General features: G+C 39.1%; 1 protein-coding gene across 5 annotated transcripts in view; it reads right to left on the reverse strand.

Annotated features, from left to right (window-relative positions):
* Positions 1-18,465, reverse strand: part of epha6 (eph receptor A6) — a 687,522-nt gene that overhangs the window by 60,423 nt on the left and 608,634 nt on the right. For all 5 annotated transcript variants that reach the window (XM_043700795.2, XM_087992858.1, XM_087992855.1 and 2 more), the window contains 2 exons: positions 8,686-8,747; positions 1,060-1,269 (listed from right to left, as the gene is read on the reverse strand). In XM_043700795.2, coding sequence (XP_043556730.1) covers positions 1,060-1,269; positions 8,686-8,747 — 272 coding nt within the window. The remainder of the gene's footprint in view (positions 1-1,059; positions 1,270-8,685; positions 8,748-18,465) is intronic.

The following is an 18,465-nucleotide window of genomic DNA, read 5'->3' on the forward strand; positions in this document are numbered from 1 at the left end:
CCATTCCACAAACCCAGGAGCCACGGAAGAAACAGAAGATGAACTTTGTTCTAAGTTTATCTCAGTTATTTCTTTTTATAATTTCTGTAATTAAAATGGTGCTGAATTGTGGCGACTTACACACATCTCACAATATTTTCGTAAATTCAAGTGACAATATATTGCTATTCTATTCTAAATTACTATGCTATTAATGAAGTGAGTTGAGGCAGTAATAAGCTGTTTAACAAGTTTATATCCTCCTTAATTGGTCACTCACTTTTACCAAGTGAGAAATGGGCCAAGCTGCTCAGAGATGCATAAAAGATGCAGCGAGACCCTGCCATCGAAATTGTCCTTCCTGGACCTTTCGCGTGATTCTGTCACAAATCCTATCAATACGGCATGTTGTTTAGGCCCCTATAAGATTCTGCCCATTTTTATATTGTATTGATTTCTGTCTTTGGATCTAGTAAGAAATAGCTTTTGCCCTGAAGTAGCAACATCTTCACAACAAAGATCTGACAGATCTTGGCATGCTGATGCCAATGTAAATGTCCCTGTTCTCTGCATTTGATGTTGCTGATCAGCCTCTGCCTTATGTTCCAGTCTGTGACAAACTTCAGAGGAGAGCAATTCATCACAATTATTATGAATGGCAGATTATGGAACAAATATACAGATGTTATCCCACACAGAAAAGAGGACAACCATATGTGCCTGGAGTTAGCGGCAGATCTATTGAACTGGACATATTCCAAAAATTGAACTGGAGATGATTCACTGCTGTTTGCTATTCATGGTTGTATGTGGACATCTTATTTGAAACACATTCTGGAGATTTAAATTGGTAATGAAGCAAACTTAATCTAAACTATTAGCAACTGTAGCGATGAACATTTTTGTACTTTCAAATTAATTTTGATGTACTTAGTTCAGCGGTTGAAATATATTTAACCCACAGAACTATAATAATTAATAACTTTGACTGTATTTAAACAATCACATTTAGATCATTATTATTAGACTGATACCTTATGTACATTCATTCATAATGAAGTCTGACAGATGTCTACTTACCGTTGTAGTGTATGCAGCTTCAGGGTCATCTTCAAGCACTCTAGAAAGACCAAAGTCTGATACTTTACAGACAAGGTTACTATTGACAAGGATATTACGAGCAGCCAAATCACGGTGTACATAGCCCATGTCAGACAGGTATTTCATGCCAGATGCTATCCCACGAAGCATGCCCACTAGTTGAATGACTGTGAAATGTCCATCATGTTTCTGCATAATACAACATTCATCAAACACAAACAACTTATTTTACTAAATTTTTGTGGAATTAATGGTTGAAGCAATTCCATTCTAATTCTTCTGTTGTATTATATGTAATTTTAAGTAACTGTTTAACAATACATAAGGGATTGCCAAATCACAACATCATAATAATCATATAGTCAGAATAATTACATAATTTTTCTCACTAATCCAATGTTCTCCAATCCATTATTAAATTTTTGGAATTTACTCAATACATTTAGTACGTTTCATGATGTGAATACTTAAATTCTTTTTTGCTTATTTTATTCACTTATTTAATTTTTTATTTTGTTTCTTATTTCCACACACACAGACCAACATTTTATTTGAAGTGAGAAGATCAATCTGTGCATTTGCATGGCTCAGAAATGCACACCCACCCCAGAAATGACTTAGAGGGATTTTACACAGAGTTGGGCTTGCAATGTATTTTACACAGAGTTGGGCTTGCAATGTATTTTTAATGTCACAACAGAATGCATAAGCAGTGTTGGGATGAAGTGGAACAATTAGAAGGCTCATTTCTGTTCTTTAATAAACTAGCTAGTTCACAGTGTCATTGAAAGGCCCTAAAATTCACTCTGGCCCAGGTGCTGGAGGTGATTTCCTTGAATTCGAGGAGCAGAAATTACTGTTTTATATGCTGTTGCATTGTTTTGGAACTTTGGAAAAAAAAGTCAAAAAAAACCGCAGTTTTAAAAGGGAGAAGAGCAGACAAAGGAAGCACATGGTAAGGACAGTGCAGGAGAGAGAAAGAGAGAGAACCTGCACAGTTACTGCCTTTGCTGTTTTTGAATTCATCTGTCGCTGGACGTCGGAGTGCATCTGGGAAAATTAACGAACAGTGAAATTCACAACTAATCTTGGAGGAACCGGTTTGGGCGAAGTTCACAGCACAGAATCAGATAAGTTAATTGTTGTTTTAAGTCTGTCCAAGAGAAAGGCTGTATTAGTGAGTTCAGTGGGTTCTTTCTTGATGATATGTTTTTGGAGATAAGTCTCTTGATTAAACTTAAAAAATAAGCCACAGCTCTGAATTTAACCTGGGGCAGTGTTTTGTAGAGGAATAAGACAGTGTTATTTTCTGGGTCTGTAGATTGTGAAGGAGCAAAAATGGCCTTTGCAGTGATATGTACTTCTTGTCAGATGTTGGAGTTTAAAGAGACTTTAAGGGTTACTGCGGATTATATTTGCCATAAATGCTGTTGGATGTGAATCTTATCAGATCAAGTGGATCGGTTGGAGAGACAGATAGAAGCGATGAGGACTTTGCAACAGCAACAGTATATCATGGATGGCAGTTACAGGAACAGGGGTAAGTCTCAGATACAGTCACATAGATGGGTTAACTCCAGGAAGGGTAAGAGAGGTCAGCACCTAGGGCAGCAGACTTTTGTGGATATACCCATTTCAAACAGGTATGCTGTATTGGAAAATGTAGGGGGCGATGGATTCGCAGGGGAAGGTAGCACGAACAGCCAAGTTTCTGGTATTGAGACTGGCTCGAATGCAACAAGGGGTACATCGGCTTCCAAGAGATCAATTGTGTTAGGGGATTCTGTAGTCCGAGGTACAGACAGACGTTTCTGTGGCCAGCAGAGAAAAATCAAAATGGCGTGTTGCTTCCCTGGTGCCAGGATCAAGGATGTCTCAGCGAGGGTGCAGAATGTTCTCACGGGGGAGAGCGGCCAACAGGAGGTCATTGTCCACATTGGAACCAACGATATAGGAAGGGAAAAGGTTGAGATTCTGAAGGGAGATTAAAGAGAGTTAGGCAGAAATTTAAAAAGGAGGTCTTCAAGGTAGTAACATCTGGATTACTCCTGGTGCTATGAGCTAGTGAGGACAGGAATAGGAGGAGAGAGCAGATGAATGCATGGCTGAGGAGCTGGTGTATGGGAGAAGGATTCACATTTTTGGATCACTGGAATCTCTTTTGGGGTAGAAGTGACCTGTACAAGAAGGATGGATTGCACCTAAATTGGAAGGGGACGAATAGACTGGCAGGGAAATTTGCTAGAACCGTTTGGGAGGATTTAAACTAGGAAGGTGGGAGTGTGGGACCCAGGGAGATAGTGAGGAAAGAGATCGATCTGAGACTGGTACAGTTGAGAACAGAAGCGAGTCAAACAGTTAGGGACAAGGGAGGACTAATAAATTAAACTGCATTTATTTCAATGCAAGGGGCCTAACAGGGAAGGCAGCTGAAACCACGGCATGGTTAGGAACATGGGACTGGGATATCATAGCAATTACAGAAACATGGCTCAGGGATGGGCAGGACTGGCAGCTTAATATTCCATGATACAAATGCTACAGGAAGGATAGAAAGGCAAGCAAGAGAGGAGGGGGAGTGGCATTTTTGAGAAGGGATAGCATTACAGCTGTGCTGAGGGGGGATATTCCCGGAAACACCCAGGGAAATTATTTGGGTGGAACTGAGAAATAAGAAAGAGATGGTCACCTTATTGGGATTGTATTGTAGATCCTCTAATAGTCAGAGGGAAATTGAGAAACGAACTTGTAAGGAGATCTCAGCTATCTGTAAGAATAATAGGGTAGTTATGGTTGGGGATTTTAACTTTCCAAACATCGACTGGGACTGCCATAGTGTTGAAGGTTTAGATGGAGAGGAATTTCTTAAGTGCGTACAAGACAATTTTCTGAATCAGTATGTGGATGTACCTACTCAAGGAGGTGCAAAACTTGACCTACTCTTGGGAACTAAGGCAGGGCAGGTGACTGAGGTGTCAGTGGGGGAGCACTTTGGGGCCAGCGACTATAATTCTATTCGTTTTAAAATCGTGATGGAAAAGGATAGACCAGATCTAAAAGTTGACGTTCTAAATTGGAGAGAGGCCAATTTTGACGGTATTAAGCAAGAACTTTCGAAAGCTGATTGGAGGCAGATGTTCACAGATAAAGGGACGGCTGGAAAATGGGAAGCCTTCAGAAATGAGGTAACAAGAATCCAGAGAAAGTATATTCCTGTCAGGGTGAAAAGGAAGGCTGGTAGTTATAGGAAATGCTGGATGACGAAAGCAATTGAGGGTTTGGTTAATGAAAAGAAGGAAGCATATGTAAGGTATAGACAGGATGGATTGAGTGAATCCTTAGAAGAGTATAAAGGAAATAGGAGTATACTTAAGAGGGAAATTAGGAGGGAAAAAAAGGGGACATGAGATAGCTTTGGCAAATAGAATTAAGGAGAATCCAAAGGGGTTTTACAAATATATTAAGGAGAAAAGGCTAACTAGGGAGAGAATAGGGCCCCTCAAAGATCAGCAAGGTGGCCTTTGTGTAGAGCCACAGAAAATGGGGGAGATACTAAATGAATATTTTGCATCAGTATTTACTGTGGAAAAGGATATGGAAATATAGATTGTAGGGAAATAGATGGTGACATCTTGCAAAATGTCCAGATTACAGAGGAGCAAGTGCTGGATGTCTTAAAACGGTTATAGGTGGATAAATCCCCAGGACCTGATCAGGTGTACCCGAGAACTCTTTGGGAAGCTAGAGAAATGACTTCTGGGCCTCTTGCTGAGATATTTGTATCATCGATAGTCACAGGTGAGGTGCCAGAAGACTGGAGGTTGACTAACGTGGTGCAACTGTTTAAGAAGGAGGGTAAAGACAAGCCAGGGAACTATAGACCAGTGAGCCTGACCTCAGTGGAGGGCATGTTGTTGGAGGGAATCCTGAGGGACAGGATGTACATGTATTTGGAAAGGCAAGGGCTGATTAGGGATAGTCAACATGGTTTTGTGTGTGGGAAATCATGTCTCACAAACTTGGTTGAGTTTTTTGAAGAAGTAACAAAGAGGATTGATGAGGGCAGAGTGGTAGATATGATCTATATGGACTTCAGTAAGGTGTTCGACAAGGTTCCCCATGGGAGACTGATTAGCAAGGTTAGATCTCATGGAATACAGGGAGAACTAGTCATTTGGATACAGAACTGGCTCAAAGGTAGAAGACAGAGGGTGGTGGAGGAGGGTTGTTTTTCAGACTGGAGGCCTGTGACCAGTGGAGTGCCACAAGGATCGGTGCTGGGTCCTCTACTTTTTGTCATTTACATAAATGATTTGGATGCGAGCATAAGAGTTACAGTTAGTAAGTTTGCAGATGACACCAAAATTGGAGGTGTAGTGGACAGCGAAGAGGGTTAACTCAGATTACAACAGGATCTTGACCAGATGGGCCAATGGGCAGAGAAGTGGCAGGTGGAGTTTAATTCAGATAAATGCGAGGTGCTGCATTTTGGGAAAGCAAATCTTAGCAGGACTTATACACTTGATAGTAAGGTCCTAGGGAGTGTTGCTGAACAAAGAGACCTTGGAGTGCAGGTTCATAGCTTCTTGGAAGTGGAGTCGCAGGTAGATAGGATAGTGAAGAAGGTGTTTGGTATGCTTTCCTTTATTGGTCAGACTATTGAGTACAGGAGTTGGGAGGTCATGTTGCGGCTGTACAGGACATTGGTTAGGCCACTGTGGGAATATTGCATGCAATTTTTGTCTCCTCCCTATCGGAAAGTTGTTGTGAAACTTGAAAGGGATCAGAAAAGATTTACAAGGATGTTGCCAGGGTTGGAGGGTTTGAGCTATAGGGAGAGGCCTAACAGGCTGGGGTATTTTTCCTGGAGCATCGGAGCCTGAGGGGTGACCTTATAGAGGTTTATAAAATTATGAGGGGCATGGTTAGGGTAAATAGGCAAAGTCTTTTCTCTGGGGTCAGGGATCCAGAACTAGAGAGCATAGGTTTAGGGTTAGAGGGGAAAGATATAAAAGAGCCCTAAAGGGCAACGTTTTCACACAGAGGGTGGTACAGTTACGGAATGAGCTGCCAGATGAAGTGATGGAGGTTGGTACAATTGCAACATTTAAGAGGCATTTGGATGGGTATATGAATAGGAAGGGTTTGGAGGGATGTGGGCCGGGTGCTGGCAGGTGGGACTAGATTGGGTTGGGATATCTGTTCAGCATGGACAGGTTGGTCCGAAGGGTCTGTTTCCATGCTGTACATCTCTACGACTCTAAATATAGCTGAAAATTTGGAATCAATACTAAGAGTCCTCCAATTCATTACATTTCACAACATTAAATGCTTTTTCAAAAATGCTAATCATAACATTATTATTATTAAAAGTGTTAAAACGTTGAACATCGGAAATTGATCATTTTTTGTTCGGTCATACATGCAGGGATATGGAAAAAGGTGAGTAATTAGACTTCAGGTAGAGATCAACCATAATCTATGCAATGGCAGAAAAAGTTGTAGATAATGAATAACCTATTCCTGTTCACACAGACCTAATGCTGCAGAAACTATTTCTCAGAGCTCCACATGAAAACATCGGCCCAGATAACCAGAATATCCCAAGAGATGAATAATGAGATTGTTCAGAGGTCCTAACATTCTGGCTACATGGTAGTCGCCTGCAAAAGTAACAGAAACATTTGATGGGCGAATTACCTGGTGCCTTGAATTCTCTGAGAAGTTCCCCCAATCTACAGTCGGGAAATTTGGAGAATTCCATGTAATTAACCTAACAGTCAGCCATGAAAAGTTAAAGGAATTAAAATCTATTTCAATACTGGCTAATCATAAAGCTGACTCCTCAATCACTCACACAGACATCCACATGCTTGGATGACCACTCACAACCTTCCAGCTCCCAGACACATGACTGCCCCAACATTTGGTTCATTTTACCCTTTCATTCACTTACCTGCTACTTATACCCCTCAACCCTCAGCCACCCTATCCCTTCACTCAACTATCACCCTAAACCCTTATGTACTCACATGGCAACTATACCCTCACCCACCTGGCAACCTATTCTCTTACCCATCTGCCACTCTAACCTCTCATACACTCATCTGGCACCCTACACCTTTGTGCACTTGGCACCCTAGCCTCTCATCCATCTAGCAAAATATTCCATCACCCACCTGGCAACTAATGCCTCCATTACCCACCAGCCATTACACACTTACCTTCTCTTGGAAGAAAACTGGTCTTGGGAAATTCAAACATTTCACTTACTGAGTGACAACAGTTAATGCATTAAAAGGGTTGATTCTGAATTGTGCAGATTCCTAATAATTTTCCCATGATAGAGGAAATTAGGAAAGGCTAGATAAGGAAGCTTAACCTTAAAACATCACTACTTGGTACATGAGTAATCTTCAATAGGTTAACCATCAGTTGGATCTATTCCAAATAAAATCAGAAGCTTTGGGCCATTATTCTCACCTTTTGCTCAAACCTTCTTCTAGTTTTTTATTGTCTCCAAGAAAGAATGTCACCCCATACATTTCCTAGATCCACTTTCCAATTACTCAATGCACAACTCCAATCCTCAGCACCATCTTTCCTCGCCTCTATGCCTTCAGGTATAGGTGAAAAGTATTCTTAAAACATTGCTTCCTCCTCATATCTACATCAATTCCTCAACAGCAGGCAGCAGGGAGGGGTCCTATCTGCCCAACTTGTATTTTCATCTCTGAAGAAACCTACATGGGCTCCACAAAATGGGGTCAAGAACACTATCTTCTCCCAGGAAATCAATGTAGCCTGACTAGACACATGAAGAAATTACTCCCCTATTATTACTGCTTTTGGAATTTCCACTGAGGTTTAAATCATCACAAAGATGGAACAAATATATTTCATGCAAGATTGTATGATGATCCTTTTATGTGCCATTGCTGGAATGGGGCTTTGTCAATGGCAGTGGAAATATAAAATCAGGATACACAGTGCATATGATTGTTATTGTCCATTGAAATTAATGATTCAGATATTATGTCCAATGTGTACAGCAGTTAGATGAGGTGCCTTGTCAGCTGCTCAGACATGTAAACCTGCTTAACGAACTTGCAGCAGGGCAAATAGTTACAATATTATTTTTTGTGCTTGTAATGTTAAATTTTTATTGAAAGGAAAACAATCAAACCTATTACATGGGACAAGATCAGAGATGGGCCTTTCTGTTCACAATAGATAAAGATTGCCCTGTGAAATGGTGGTGTCAATGTTATAAATCAAGGCTGCTACGGTCAGGCTCACTACCAGCATTAGAGGCCTACATTACTAACAGTAACCAGACATTTGTCTTTAAGGCATTTAATGTGTATCTATGAAAATACTAAATTAATACGTGCATTTGATTACCAATTTCCTAAAGCCCATTATTTTAAAGCCACAAAGTTTTAATAATTACATTCATGTGTCAACTCATTTGTTATGTCTTGCAATAAGAAAAATATGACAGTTGAATAACTTGTGCATTTGACAATATGTGGAACAGCACCTAAAAATTTATGTCCAACAAATAATTCATTGTATTTATTTTAAGTGTATCAACTGTCTTACCCTCAGAAATGAGTCCAGGGATCCATTTTCCATATATTCAACCACGATCATCACTGGCCTACCTATGGACATGAACAAAAAAACAAGTAGAACATCACATAAAGCACACATTGCTCTGGAGACATGATTATAGGATTGAAAGCTTAAGTGCCAAGAAATTGACAAAACTGCAGACCGATTTACTTAAAAAAAATACCTGCTTTAATTATTAGAGAATGCGATACATGGTCAAATATTTGAGATCCTGAGGGGACTTGATCTGGTGACCTTTAAAATAATGTTTCCTCTAGTGGAAGAATTTAGAACCAAAGTTCAGAGTTTAAAAATAAGAGTTCAGAGTCTTTGGAATTCCCTTTCTCCAAGGCAATGGATGCAGAATCTTCAAATATTTTCAAGGTAGAGGTAGATAGATTTTTGATTACCAAGGAGATGAAAGGTTCGTGGGGGCATGATGGAATGTCGAGTTGAGCTGAAAGCCACATCAGCCATGATCTGACTCAATGGTAGAGCAGGCTTGAAGGACTGAGTGGCCTATTCTTTTGCCTTGTTCAAATACTTGAACATTAATAATAAATGAGTTTAACTTGGGCAACAAGCACCACTTCTAACACACTGCCCAAATCCCAGCCACATCTCTTTTGGGCTAGGATTTTGGTTCTGATATTGGGGGTGAAAACAGAGGTGAGCAGTTGGCTTATTTTGTGCCACTAGTCAGCAAGCTGGTTCCTGGCACTGTCCCACCCATGCCATTCTCATGGAAGCTAGCTTAACATTAGAGCAGCTAACTACCCCCAAGCAGAAGTGGGATTGATAAGATAATTAAGAGGTCAGGAAAGACCAAAGCCAAAGACGTAAAGTCAAAGCAATCGGTTTTGACAAGTTAAATATGGAGCAAGAAGGAAATCTAACTCATTATGAAATGGAAATATTCAAGAAGTTGAACAACTTCTGATGTCCTATCTGGAAGGAGTAATCTTTTGAGGTGCTCTATTTAATTAAACAGAATTCATGAGCCATTTGAAACAATAAATCAGAGAATATCTGGAGTTTTCCAGTCAGCTTGCTGCAGCATTGTGGAAATTGAGGCAGCCTCCTGGTGCCGTCCTTAATTGTGCACCCACTGCTCATGCACTAACTAATCCCAGCATAATTGAAGTTTGGTGACTACTTTGGACATGAATCAGGGGTCAGACCTTGTAGTTGACACAGCAGTCAGAGTCTGACAGTGCAAAGGAAATCCTGAGTAGGGTATCTGTACAAGGGAGCAATCTTTTCTCCGATAAAGTCTCTTGGCTTGGTCCTTCCTAGTGTGGTCAAGGTCTGCCCAATGGTACATTTCAGATGATGTACTGACTTCCTCATACACTGAACGATCAGGAAAGAAGGAAACACACAACTAAGAGGCTGCTCCTTTACAAGATATAATGGAAAAAACATTAAGTAGAACCACTTGCAGGCAGGAGCCTAACATTCATCAGTATTTCCTACAATGGATGACCATAAATTTCCAGGACCTATCAATCACAATTTAACATTAATCTCACTGCATGTGAGTGTGAGATCCGTATATCTCTATGCTCCTGTCTAATCCTTTATTGGTGAGAAGGATAATCATGTGGTAAGTATACAACAAGTTTGTAGATGTGAGAATGTAGGAACTAGAATAGGCCATTTGGCACCTTGAACCTGCTCCATCATTTAATAAGATCATGGCTGGTCTGATCTTGCTTGAATTCTACATGTCTGCCTGTTTCCATAGCACCTGATGTTTTTTGCTGTTCAAGAATATTGGTCTTGAATATATTCAATGACATAGCCACTGCTTCGCTCTGACATAAAAGAATTCCAAAGATTTATCACACGCTGAAAAAATACTTCTCTTCATCACAGTCTTCAATAGTCACTGTGATTGACATAACTCCCTTTGATATGGTTTCCAGAAATCTGAAGGCTAACAACTGACAGCCACTTTTTTTGTTTACTATCGCAAGTATAGCATAAATGATTCTCTGGCAACTTATATTCAAACCACAAACAAAAACTTCAGAATATGAAATTTTTGAACAGGTTGCTGTGGAAATTATAGAACTGAATCCTGAGTGCACTTGTCCTTCTTTATGTAAAAATATGCACCATATGCTTTAAATAGAGCTATACTTCTTAATATTCACAGCCATCTCTTGCTTGTTAGAAAAAGGCTCAGGTTTTAAGCAGTGCCTTGCATGCATCAAATATTAATGCAATTGACAGTAATTGATAAAGCTCTCCTGATGTCAGATAAATCTGTTGTGTTATATAAGACTTTGAATTCCCTTGTCTCACTTCACTGTGCTATTTCTATGCAATGGTCTATGTACCACCTGCAGCCAACCACAACATAAATGTAATTTGAAAAGCTGCTTGGTAGACCAACATGCTCCAAATAAAGAAAAAGTTAAAAAAAAACTACTGCTTTTAATTAATTGAAATTGGGACATTCAATAAGTACACAAGTAGTATTTGGACATCAGCTGTTACATTTTCTTTTGCAGCAAGGGATTTTGGAGTCTAATCTAGGACACAGCAGCTGAAAATAATGTCATTGCAAATGGCATTAAATTCGTATAGATGTCTATTATCCCTTAGGGTAGGGTTTCTTTTACTTTCATCTTTCAGTTCATGCTTATGTTATTAAACAGCTTCTAAGCTTTTATTTCTCTTTATAAATATTATAATCAGTGAAATCTGAGAACTAGCAGGTACTTATCTCCAGTGATAAGAAACATTCCAGAGAAGAAGCAATGCAGTCAGAATGAGGATGATCATACTGTAGAACACATGGAGGCCAATCCTACTGAGCTCATCTGACTAGGAGCTGAGTCTGTAGGGTCCCTTTCTCCTCCTTTCCCCACCTCATCTCCCAACTTCCTCTGCCTTCTACCTACAACATGGCAAAGCTCACCTTAACATCATCTATAAATCAGTCATTCTGCTGCTGTACTGACCTCACTGGCTAACCTCCACCTACATTTGATGATCTCTGATCTGATTGCTTATGAAGAGCTGTGAATCTCTGCTTCCTGGACCACACTCTGAATGTCATTTGATGTGTTTTTACTTCCAATGGGCTATTTTTCCTAATTCAGCAATGCTTAGATTATTTCCTGCAACATATGAAAGTGGGCGTGAATATCATGGTGTTGAAGAATCCAGCAGGTATTTATTACAGTGGACAAATATGTATAAACATTACATGCTCAGGCACATAAATGTCTAGCCTAACCTTAGTTTATTAGATTATATCAGAGAGGCATTGAGCAACATGCTTCCAGCAACGTGTTCTGCTTCAAATAATCCCCTGACTAGGGTACAGAATAAGATCTTTACATTCTCAGTCATACAATGATGCTATCATGAGCATATCTCTTAAAGGTACACTGACATATTGACTATGAAACAGAACACAACATCATTCTCATGTTTCTGTATTTAAGTTATAATTCTGTTCAATATTTTGTCTGCTGACCTGTTTCCTGGACCTTTTCTCACATAGGGTACTATTCCCATCTGTGTGCTGAATTACTCCAGCTGCTAACTCTGATTTCCAAACCTGTTCCTATCTCAGCCACTACCTCCAAAGCATTCATGTTTCATAGAAAGTACAGGAGTCACTTGTATTAAATTCCACTGATGTTGTGCTGGTAAATTGCCTTCCTCAGCTGATCTGCGATAGAGCTCACTGTTATCAGTTTACAGGCAGACATAGACTCTTGCTTGAAGATGATGTTACCAAGGACTGGAATGTCAATGAGGAAGGGGACACAGACATGGCAGGGAGAGCTGCAGTTTCAATGGGATGGTTAAAGGTGGAAGCTGGGAACAGTGGAAAATGGAGGGAAGGCATCAGAGAAGGACAGTGTGATTTACCGTGTTAATATTTGCAGAAAAACTGAGCAAAGATTATGCACTAATATCAGCCAGAATTCTAAACCATTCAGTAACAAATTCAAATTAGTGGGTTTTACATTTATTAAAGTAACCCTTTTAGATATCAGCAATAATGAGTAGATAAACCGTTAGGACAGAATTCTCCAGTGATCTCTGTGGCTGCCAACAATGGATACCTTTTTGTTGGCTTCTAGTAATAACTTTTCTATTGAAGCAGATCAACAGCAGTGCTCCCCTATAACACAGAAGCACAATCATCAATGCCCCATCCTCTTCTTAATTCATTCTTCTCTCTTGGGAATGCCAACAAAGCAAGTAGTCTGAGTTTGGCTTCCTGTGAAATCTTGCACAGCATCACCAGTTGGTCCCAATTATTTAGGCCTGTGGAACCATTTATATTTAGTTCTGGATGTAGGTTTGCTTGCTGAACTGGAAGGTTCGTTTTCAAACAAAAATGAACGTTCCAGCTCAGTGAGCAAACCTACATCCAGAACCTCAACCTGAGCTACAAATCTTCTCAAAACTCGCTAATTAATATTGAGTGTTGTCATCCTTGTTTCAGTCACCATAGTAATAAACCTGGGACTAGGCAAATGTTACTTTACCATGCTGGACGTCATTACAGAGACGGAGATGGAGACCCAGGGGGTAGGTTTTCCCCTCTCTCGAGATCCTGAGTTGTTCTCCCAGTACACTAATGGGAGTGCTTCAGGCACTCCTTAACATTACACCTTTCATAATCTTAGACCACTATACATGTCCCCTAAAGCTTGTTTTCCATTATTAATATAACTATACTTTCATGTATATAATTACTTTTCCCACTGGCTCATCTCCCCTCAAAGGTCTCTGACTATATTAATTCAAGTGGTCAATTTTCACAAATACATTCTCTTCAGTCTTAGAAGATTGGTAGATCTCCAAGTTGAAAACTGTTGACTTTGTTACTGTTCTCGAGTGTGGTGTCTGAAACTCATTTCTGGTTTGGAGAGAGCAGTTGTCTTAGATGGGACAGAGAAATAATCTATCTGCAATAAGTAAGGAACACAAACAGGTACGATTACATTCCTCATTGTAGTCAGTACATACAAACTGGTGTGAAGGAGGAGATATTGAGAAGAACAGGTAGTCTTCCCTTCAATTTGATAAGGCAACAGGACGATTTCCTAATCTTCCTTCGACTGGGGTGATGTTCAAGAACTGGAGAATTGCAAATGCTACACCTCTGACAAAAAAAGTGTGAACCTAATTGCATCAACTACAGGTTATTCTAACTGCAGTGGCAGGGAAATATATTTCAGGACCCAACTTGCAGAGCAGTTCTGAGGAAGGGTCACTCAATACGAAATGCTAACTTTGATTTCTCTCTACAGATGCTGCCAGACTTGCTGAGCTTTTCCCGCAGTTTCTGTTGACATTCTTTTGGTTTTTAAGAGTTCCCTGAACATGTTTAGGAAAATTTTCTGCAATATGATAGGAAAAGAATGGCAATCTCCACTGGCAAGGAAGCATTGCTGTAATTGTTTCTTGGAATGAATTGATCCAAGTGGATTAAGTTTTAGTTGGGGAACAGTTTATAGAAATGTAAACACTGTATTTATAAGTCAGAAATCACATTACACCAGGTAATAATCTAACAGGGTATATTTGAAATCGCAAGCTTTCAAACTGTAGCCCCTTTGTCACCTTGTATTATTGGGTTAAGGGAGCTATTTAGAGTGAAAATAATTAACTGTGGCAACATCAACATCAGTGGGGCAAGAATGGAACTGCCAAAGGTAACTAGTATCAAAGGCAAGATTGTAACTAAACAATAGGTTACCTTTGAAAAAAAACCTGTCTGTACAGTCAGAGTATATTTCCATAAAAAGAAAGTTAGAATAAAAATTCAGAGCTCCTTGCATCATGAAAGAGATAGTGATTAAGATGAAGTAGAAAAAGTGCGCTGATGATAGATGTCAGGTGAATAATACAATTGAGAATTAGGCTCAGTACTGAAATTTCAGAGGAGAAGTGACAGACCAAATAAGAGAAGCAGAAAGAAACGATAAGAAACTGGAAGCTAACATAAAAGTAAATTCTAAAGTCTTGCATAGGTATATCTAATTAGTAAAAGGGTGGGAAGAACAGGAGCATGTGAATTTGGAGCCAGAAAGAAGATTCACACATGAAGAAGGGTTTTAGTGGAGGCAATAAATACTTTATACTGGTTTTTACCAAACAAAGAAATACTTCAGAGGTCAGTGATTGAGAAAAAGACAGGAATTCATGTACTTTAATGGTTTAAAATTGGTAGGGAGGAGTTATTGAATAATCTATCTGAATTTAAGCTACCAGGACTAAATCAGATGTGTAAAAGGAAACTGAAGGATATGAGAGTGGAAATTGTGGATGCAGTGGTCAGAATTTTCCAATCTTCCTTAGACTGAGGTATGATGCTAAAGTTGCAAGAACTGCAAATGTAATATCCTTGTTCAAAAAAATGATGTAAAGATAAACCCAGCAACTTCACGGCAATCAGTTTAACATTGTTGGTAGGAAAGATTTCAGAAATAATATTTCCAAACAAAGTTAGGTCATTTGGTTAATTAAAGTAAGTCAACATGGATTTTTTTAAGGATAAAATATGTTTAACTAACATGCTTGAACTGTTTGGTGATGTAACAATGAAGGTTATTGTAAGTAATCCAATCAACATAGCATGCATGGATTTTCAAAGGGCATTTAATAAAATGCTGCAAAACAAATTACTGAGCAAAGGTACAGCAGCCAGACTGAAAAGGACAGTAGTAATTTTGACAAGAAATAAACAGTAGCACTGAATGAATGATTTTCAGGCGAGAGAATGGTTTGTAGCAGAAATCCCAAGACTTGGTTCCAGGATCCCTACTCTTTTGAATATATGTATTGTAATGACGTAAACTTTAGTGTATATAGAGTGTAAACTGAATGCACTGTCTGAGCGTGTGGTGAAGGTAGTGTCAATGATGAGGGTTGGTTTAGCTCAGTTGGTTGGATATTTGGTTTGCGAAACAGTGTGATGCAATGGCATGGATTCAGTTCCCATCACCAGCTTATGTTACCATGAAGGACTCTCCTTCTTAACCTCTCCCCTCATCTGAGATATGGTAGCCTTCAGGTTGAATCACTGTCTGTCATCTGTCTCTAATGACAGAGCAGCCCTATGGTCTGGTAAGACAATGCCAACTTGACTTGAGTGTCAATACAGGCTTTCATAATGGAATTGGATCATTATCCAAAAGTGAAGGATTTGCAGGGCTACAGGAAAGGTTATGGCATAGTATCATTGTCATTGAGTTAGTAATCCACAAATCCAAATTAATGCCCTGGGGACCTGAGTGTGAATCCTATCACAGCAGATGATGAAATATGAATTTAATTAATAAGAACATTTGGAATTAAAATGTCAGTCTAATGGTGACCATGAGACCATTGTCAATTGTTGTTCAAAATCCATCTGGTTCATTGAGGCTCTTTCATGTGACTGCAGAACTGCAGTAATGTGGTTGACTCTTAAATGCCCTCTGAAATAGTCTACTAAGCTGTAAGTAATAGCTACAAAGAAATAAGAAAGAAATGAAATTGGACACAACCCATCATTGACCCAGGGGCAGGCAAAAGTCAACAGTACACACAGCCGTGCTGATTCTGCACACCATGAAAGCATTACCATGTACAAATTTCCAAACAAGCTCACAACATCCTGTTTAGAACCATATTGTTGGTCCTTCACTGTTGGTGGGTGAAAATCCTGGAACTCACTTTCCAACAGTTCTGGGTGTATATCTACACCACAAGAACTGCAAGCGGTTCAAGTGGCTCATCACCACCTTCTCAAGAGCAATTAGGACTGGACAATAAATGTTGAATTATATGATGTTTCAATGATACTCATGTTCTGAGAAAGAATACAGTAAGAAGTTAAGATTTGAAGGGAGGTTGCAACCAGATCTAAGGTCCACTTTTAAACTTGCAGCTACAGACTCAATAAAATGAAGTACATTGTGAGCTGAAGTTACTTTTCACCTTATAAGGTTATAGCTTATTGCCTTATCCCTGCTGAAGATGGAAGCATTCCATAACCCACTCCTCCTGCACCTGGTAGTGCAAAGGAAATACAATGATCATGGTGTTCCAGATCTCCACCTTTATTTTTGCCTTATATCTGAGAAAAGAGCAAAACCTGAGCACAATCAAGGGAAAATCTTCCCCATAGTGCTATCCTAACTATTACTGCAGCTACAAAATAATAAGGATTAAACAAAGGGAAAAATGGGCAGATATCCAATTGGCGTTGAATCTTAAATTCAGGATTTTGAAAGACGTTTCAATAATTTGTTAATATGTCTAATTTATTTTCTAACAAAAGAACATGTGGAGTTAATTAGCTTGTACTTTGACATGCATTAATGAGCAAGTGTTATTTGGTTTAATAGTTTGGCTTGTTGTAAATTTGGATAAACACACTGCATCCAGTGCCAAAACAAGACTAAGAAAATAAAACATATTAATGCATCTGCATGGCTGATACACATGATATATCAGTGTCACCTTTAGGAAAATCTCAGAAGCTCTGTTGGTTCCAGTTCAGAGTTGGCACATATCTAACAACTCTTTGTTATCTGGAAGGGAGAATGTTCTCTTTCTCATAACTTCAGTATAAAAAAAGTCTTTTTTTCAGAAGGTCTAGCGCATCTAGATGATCAAATTCAGTTCCAATCTCTGCACAGCTCAAATGTAATTTCTCACAATTGTATTCCAAAAATAGTAGTAACTTGCCAAAAATTTAAAAAGTACAAATCATACATCACTAAATTTGAATGTCAATGAATGAAAATGTCAGCTTACATCCAATATTTTATCATTCTAAAGGAGTTATCTTCAAAATGGTAAATTGCAGACAGGCACATTTTTGTCAATGAATGATGATGTTATTGGTGTCATTTGCTGGCATCTGAAATCTCAAGGGCATAGTCAGTTTGGTTGACATGTCTATTGTGTAGAACAGCAGGGTAATAGCTTCAAGCTATAACAGAGCTGTAGTGGGAGATATGACACATCTTAAGAGGTGATGAGTAGTGTCAGGGACAACCAAGTATGGCCTGAGGGTAATGTACAAGCAGAAGGAAACATGAAGAGAAAATCTGGAAATGAAATGGAATACTATACTGACAAAGAGGTAATATAGACTTTAGAGCAAAAATAAATAAGCTAAACTAAATAAGTTAAAATAAAACATTAAAAAAACTAAAGACAAAAGTTTCAAATATTCTTGAGGACCCATGTGGTTGTAAGTGGTTAAGAATAAGACTTCTCCCAGTCACAGCATTCTGTGCGTTCCAAGAGAGAGACATCTTAAAAAAAGAATGGACCTGGCAACCACGTAATGTTTTCATTTTGTCTTTGGAAAGTTGAAGACCTTCAAAAAAAAGATCAACTCCAAATATGGATCTCAATTCTATTAGGAATCACAGCATGTCAGTATACCTCCATCATGTATGCTATGTATTAGAGGCAAAAAGAGCAGAATTAGCAGGACATGTCACAGAAATTGTTACCTTTCCAGTTGGGTCTTGATTTTAAACTAGAAGGGAGAGAAACAAGAAACGCCTGGCATTCCCACTTCTGTCAGATTCTTATATTTCATCTCCAAAGGGGTGAAATGGTGAATGAAAGCTGGTCCCCTTAACCACAGCATACTGATTTCTTTATATGTCAAAAAGTTCAGTAATTTACAGGCAACTGAAACTTTGAGACATTTCATAGAGGTAAGTGGAGCAGATCATTGTATCATTTAGGGGTTTTGGCCAGCAGTTAAGCTCAATGCATTAG

The sequence above is a fragment of the Chiloscyllium plagiosum genome, unplaced genomic scaffold (assembly GCF_037043375.1).
Source record: "Chiloscyllium plagiosum isolate Xiang-an unplaced genomic scaffold, Cpla_swu_hap1 HiC_scaffold_12, whole genome shotgun sequence".
NCBI classification, from domain to species: Eukaryota; Metazoa; Chordata; class Chondrichthyes; order Orectolobiformes; family Hemiscylliidae; genus Chiloscyllium; species Chiloscyllium plagiosum.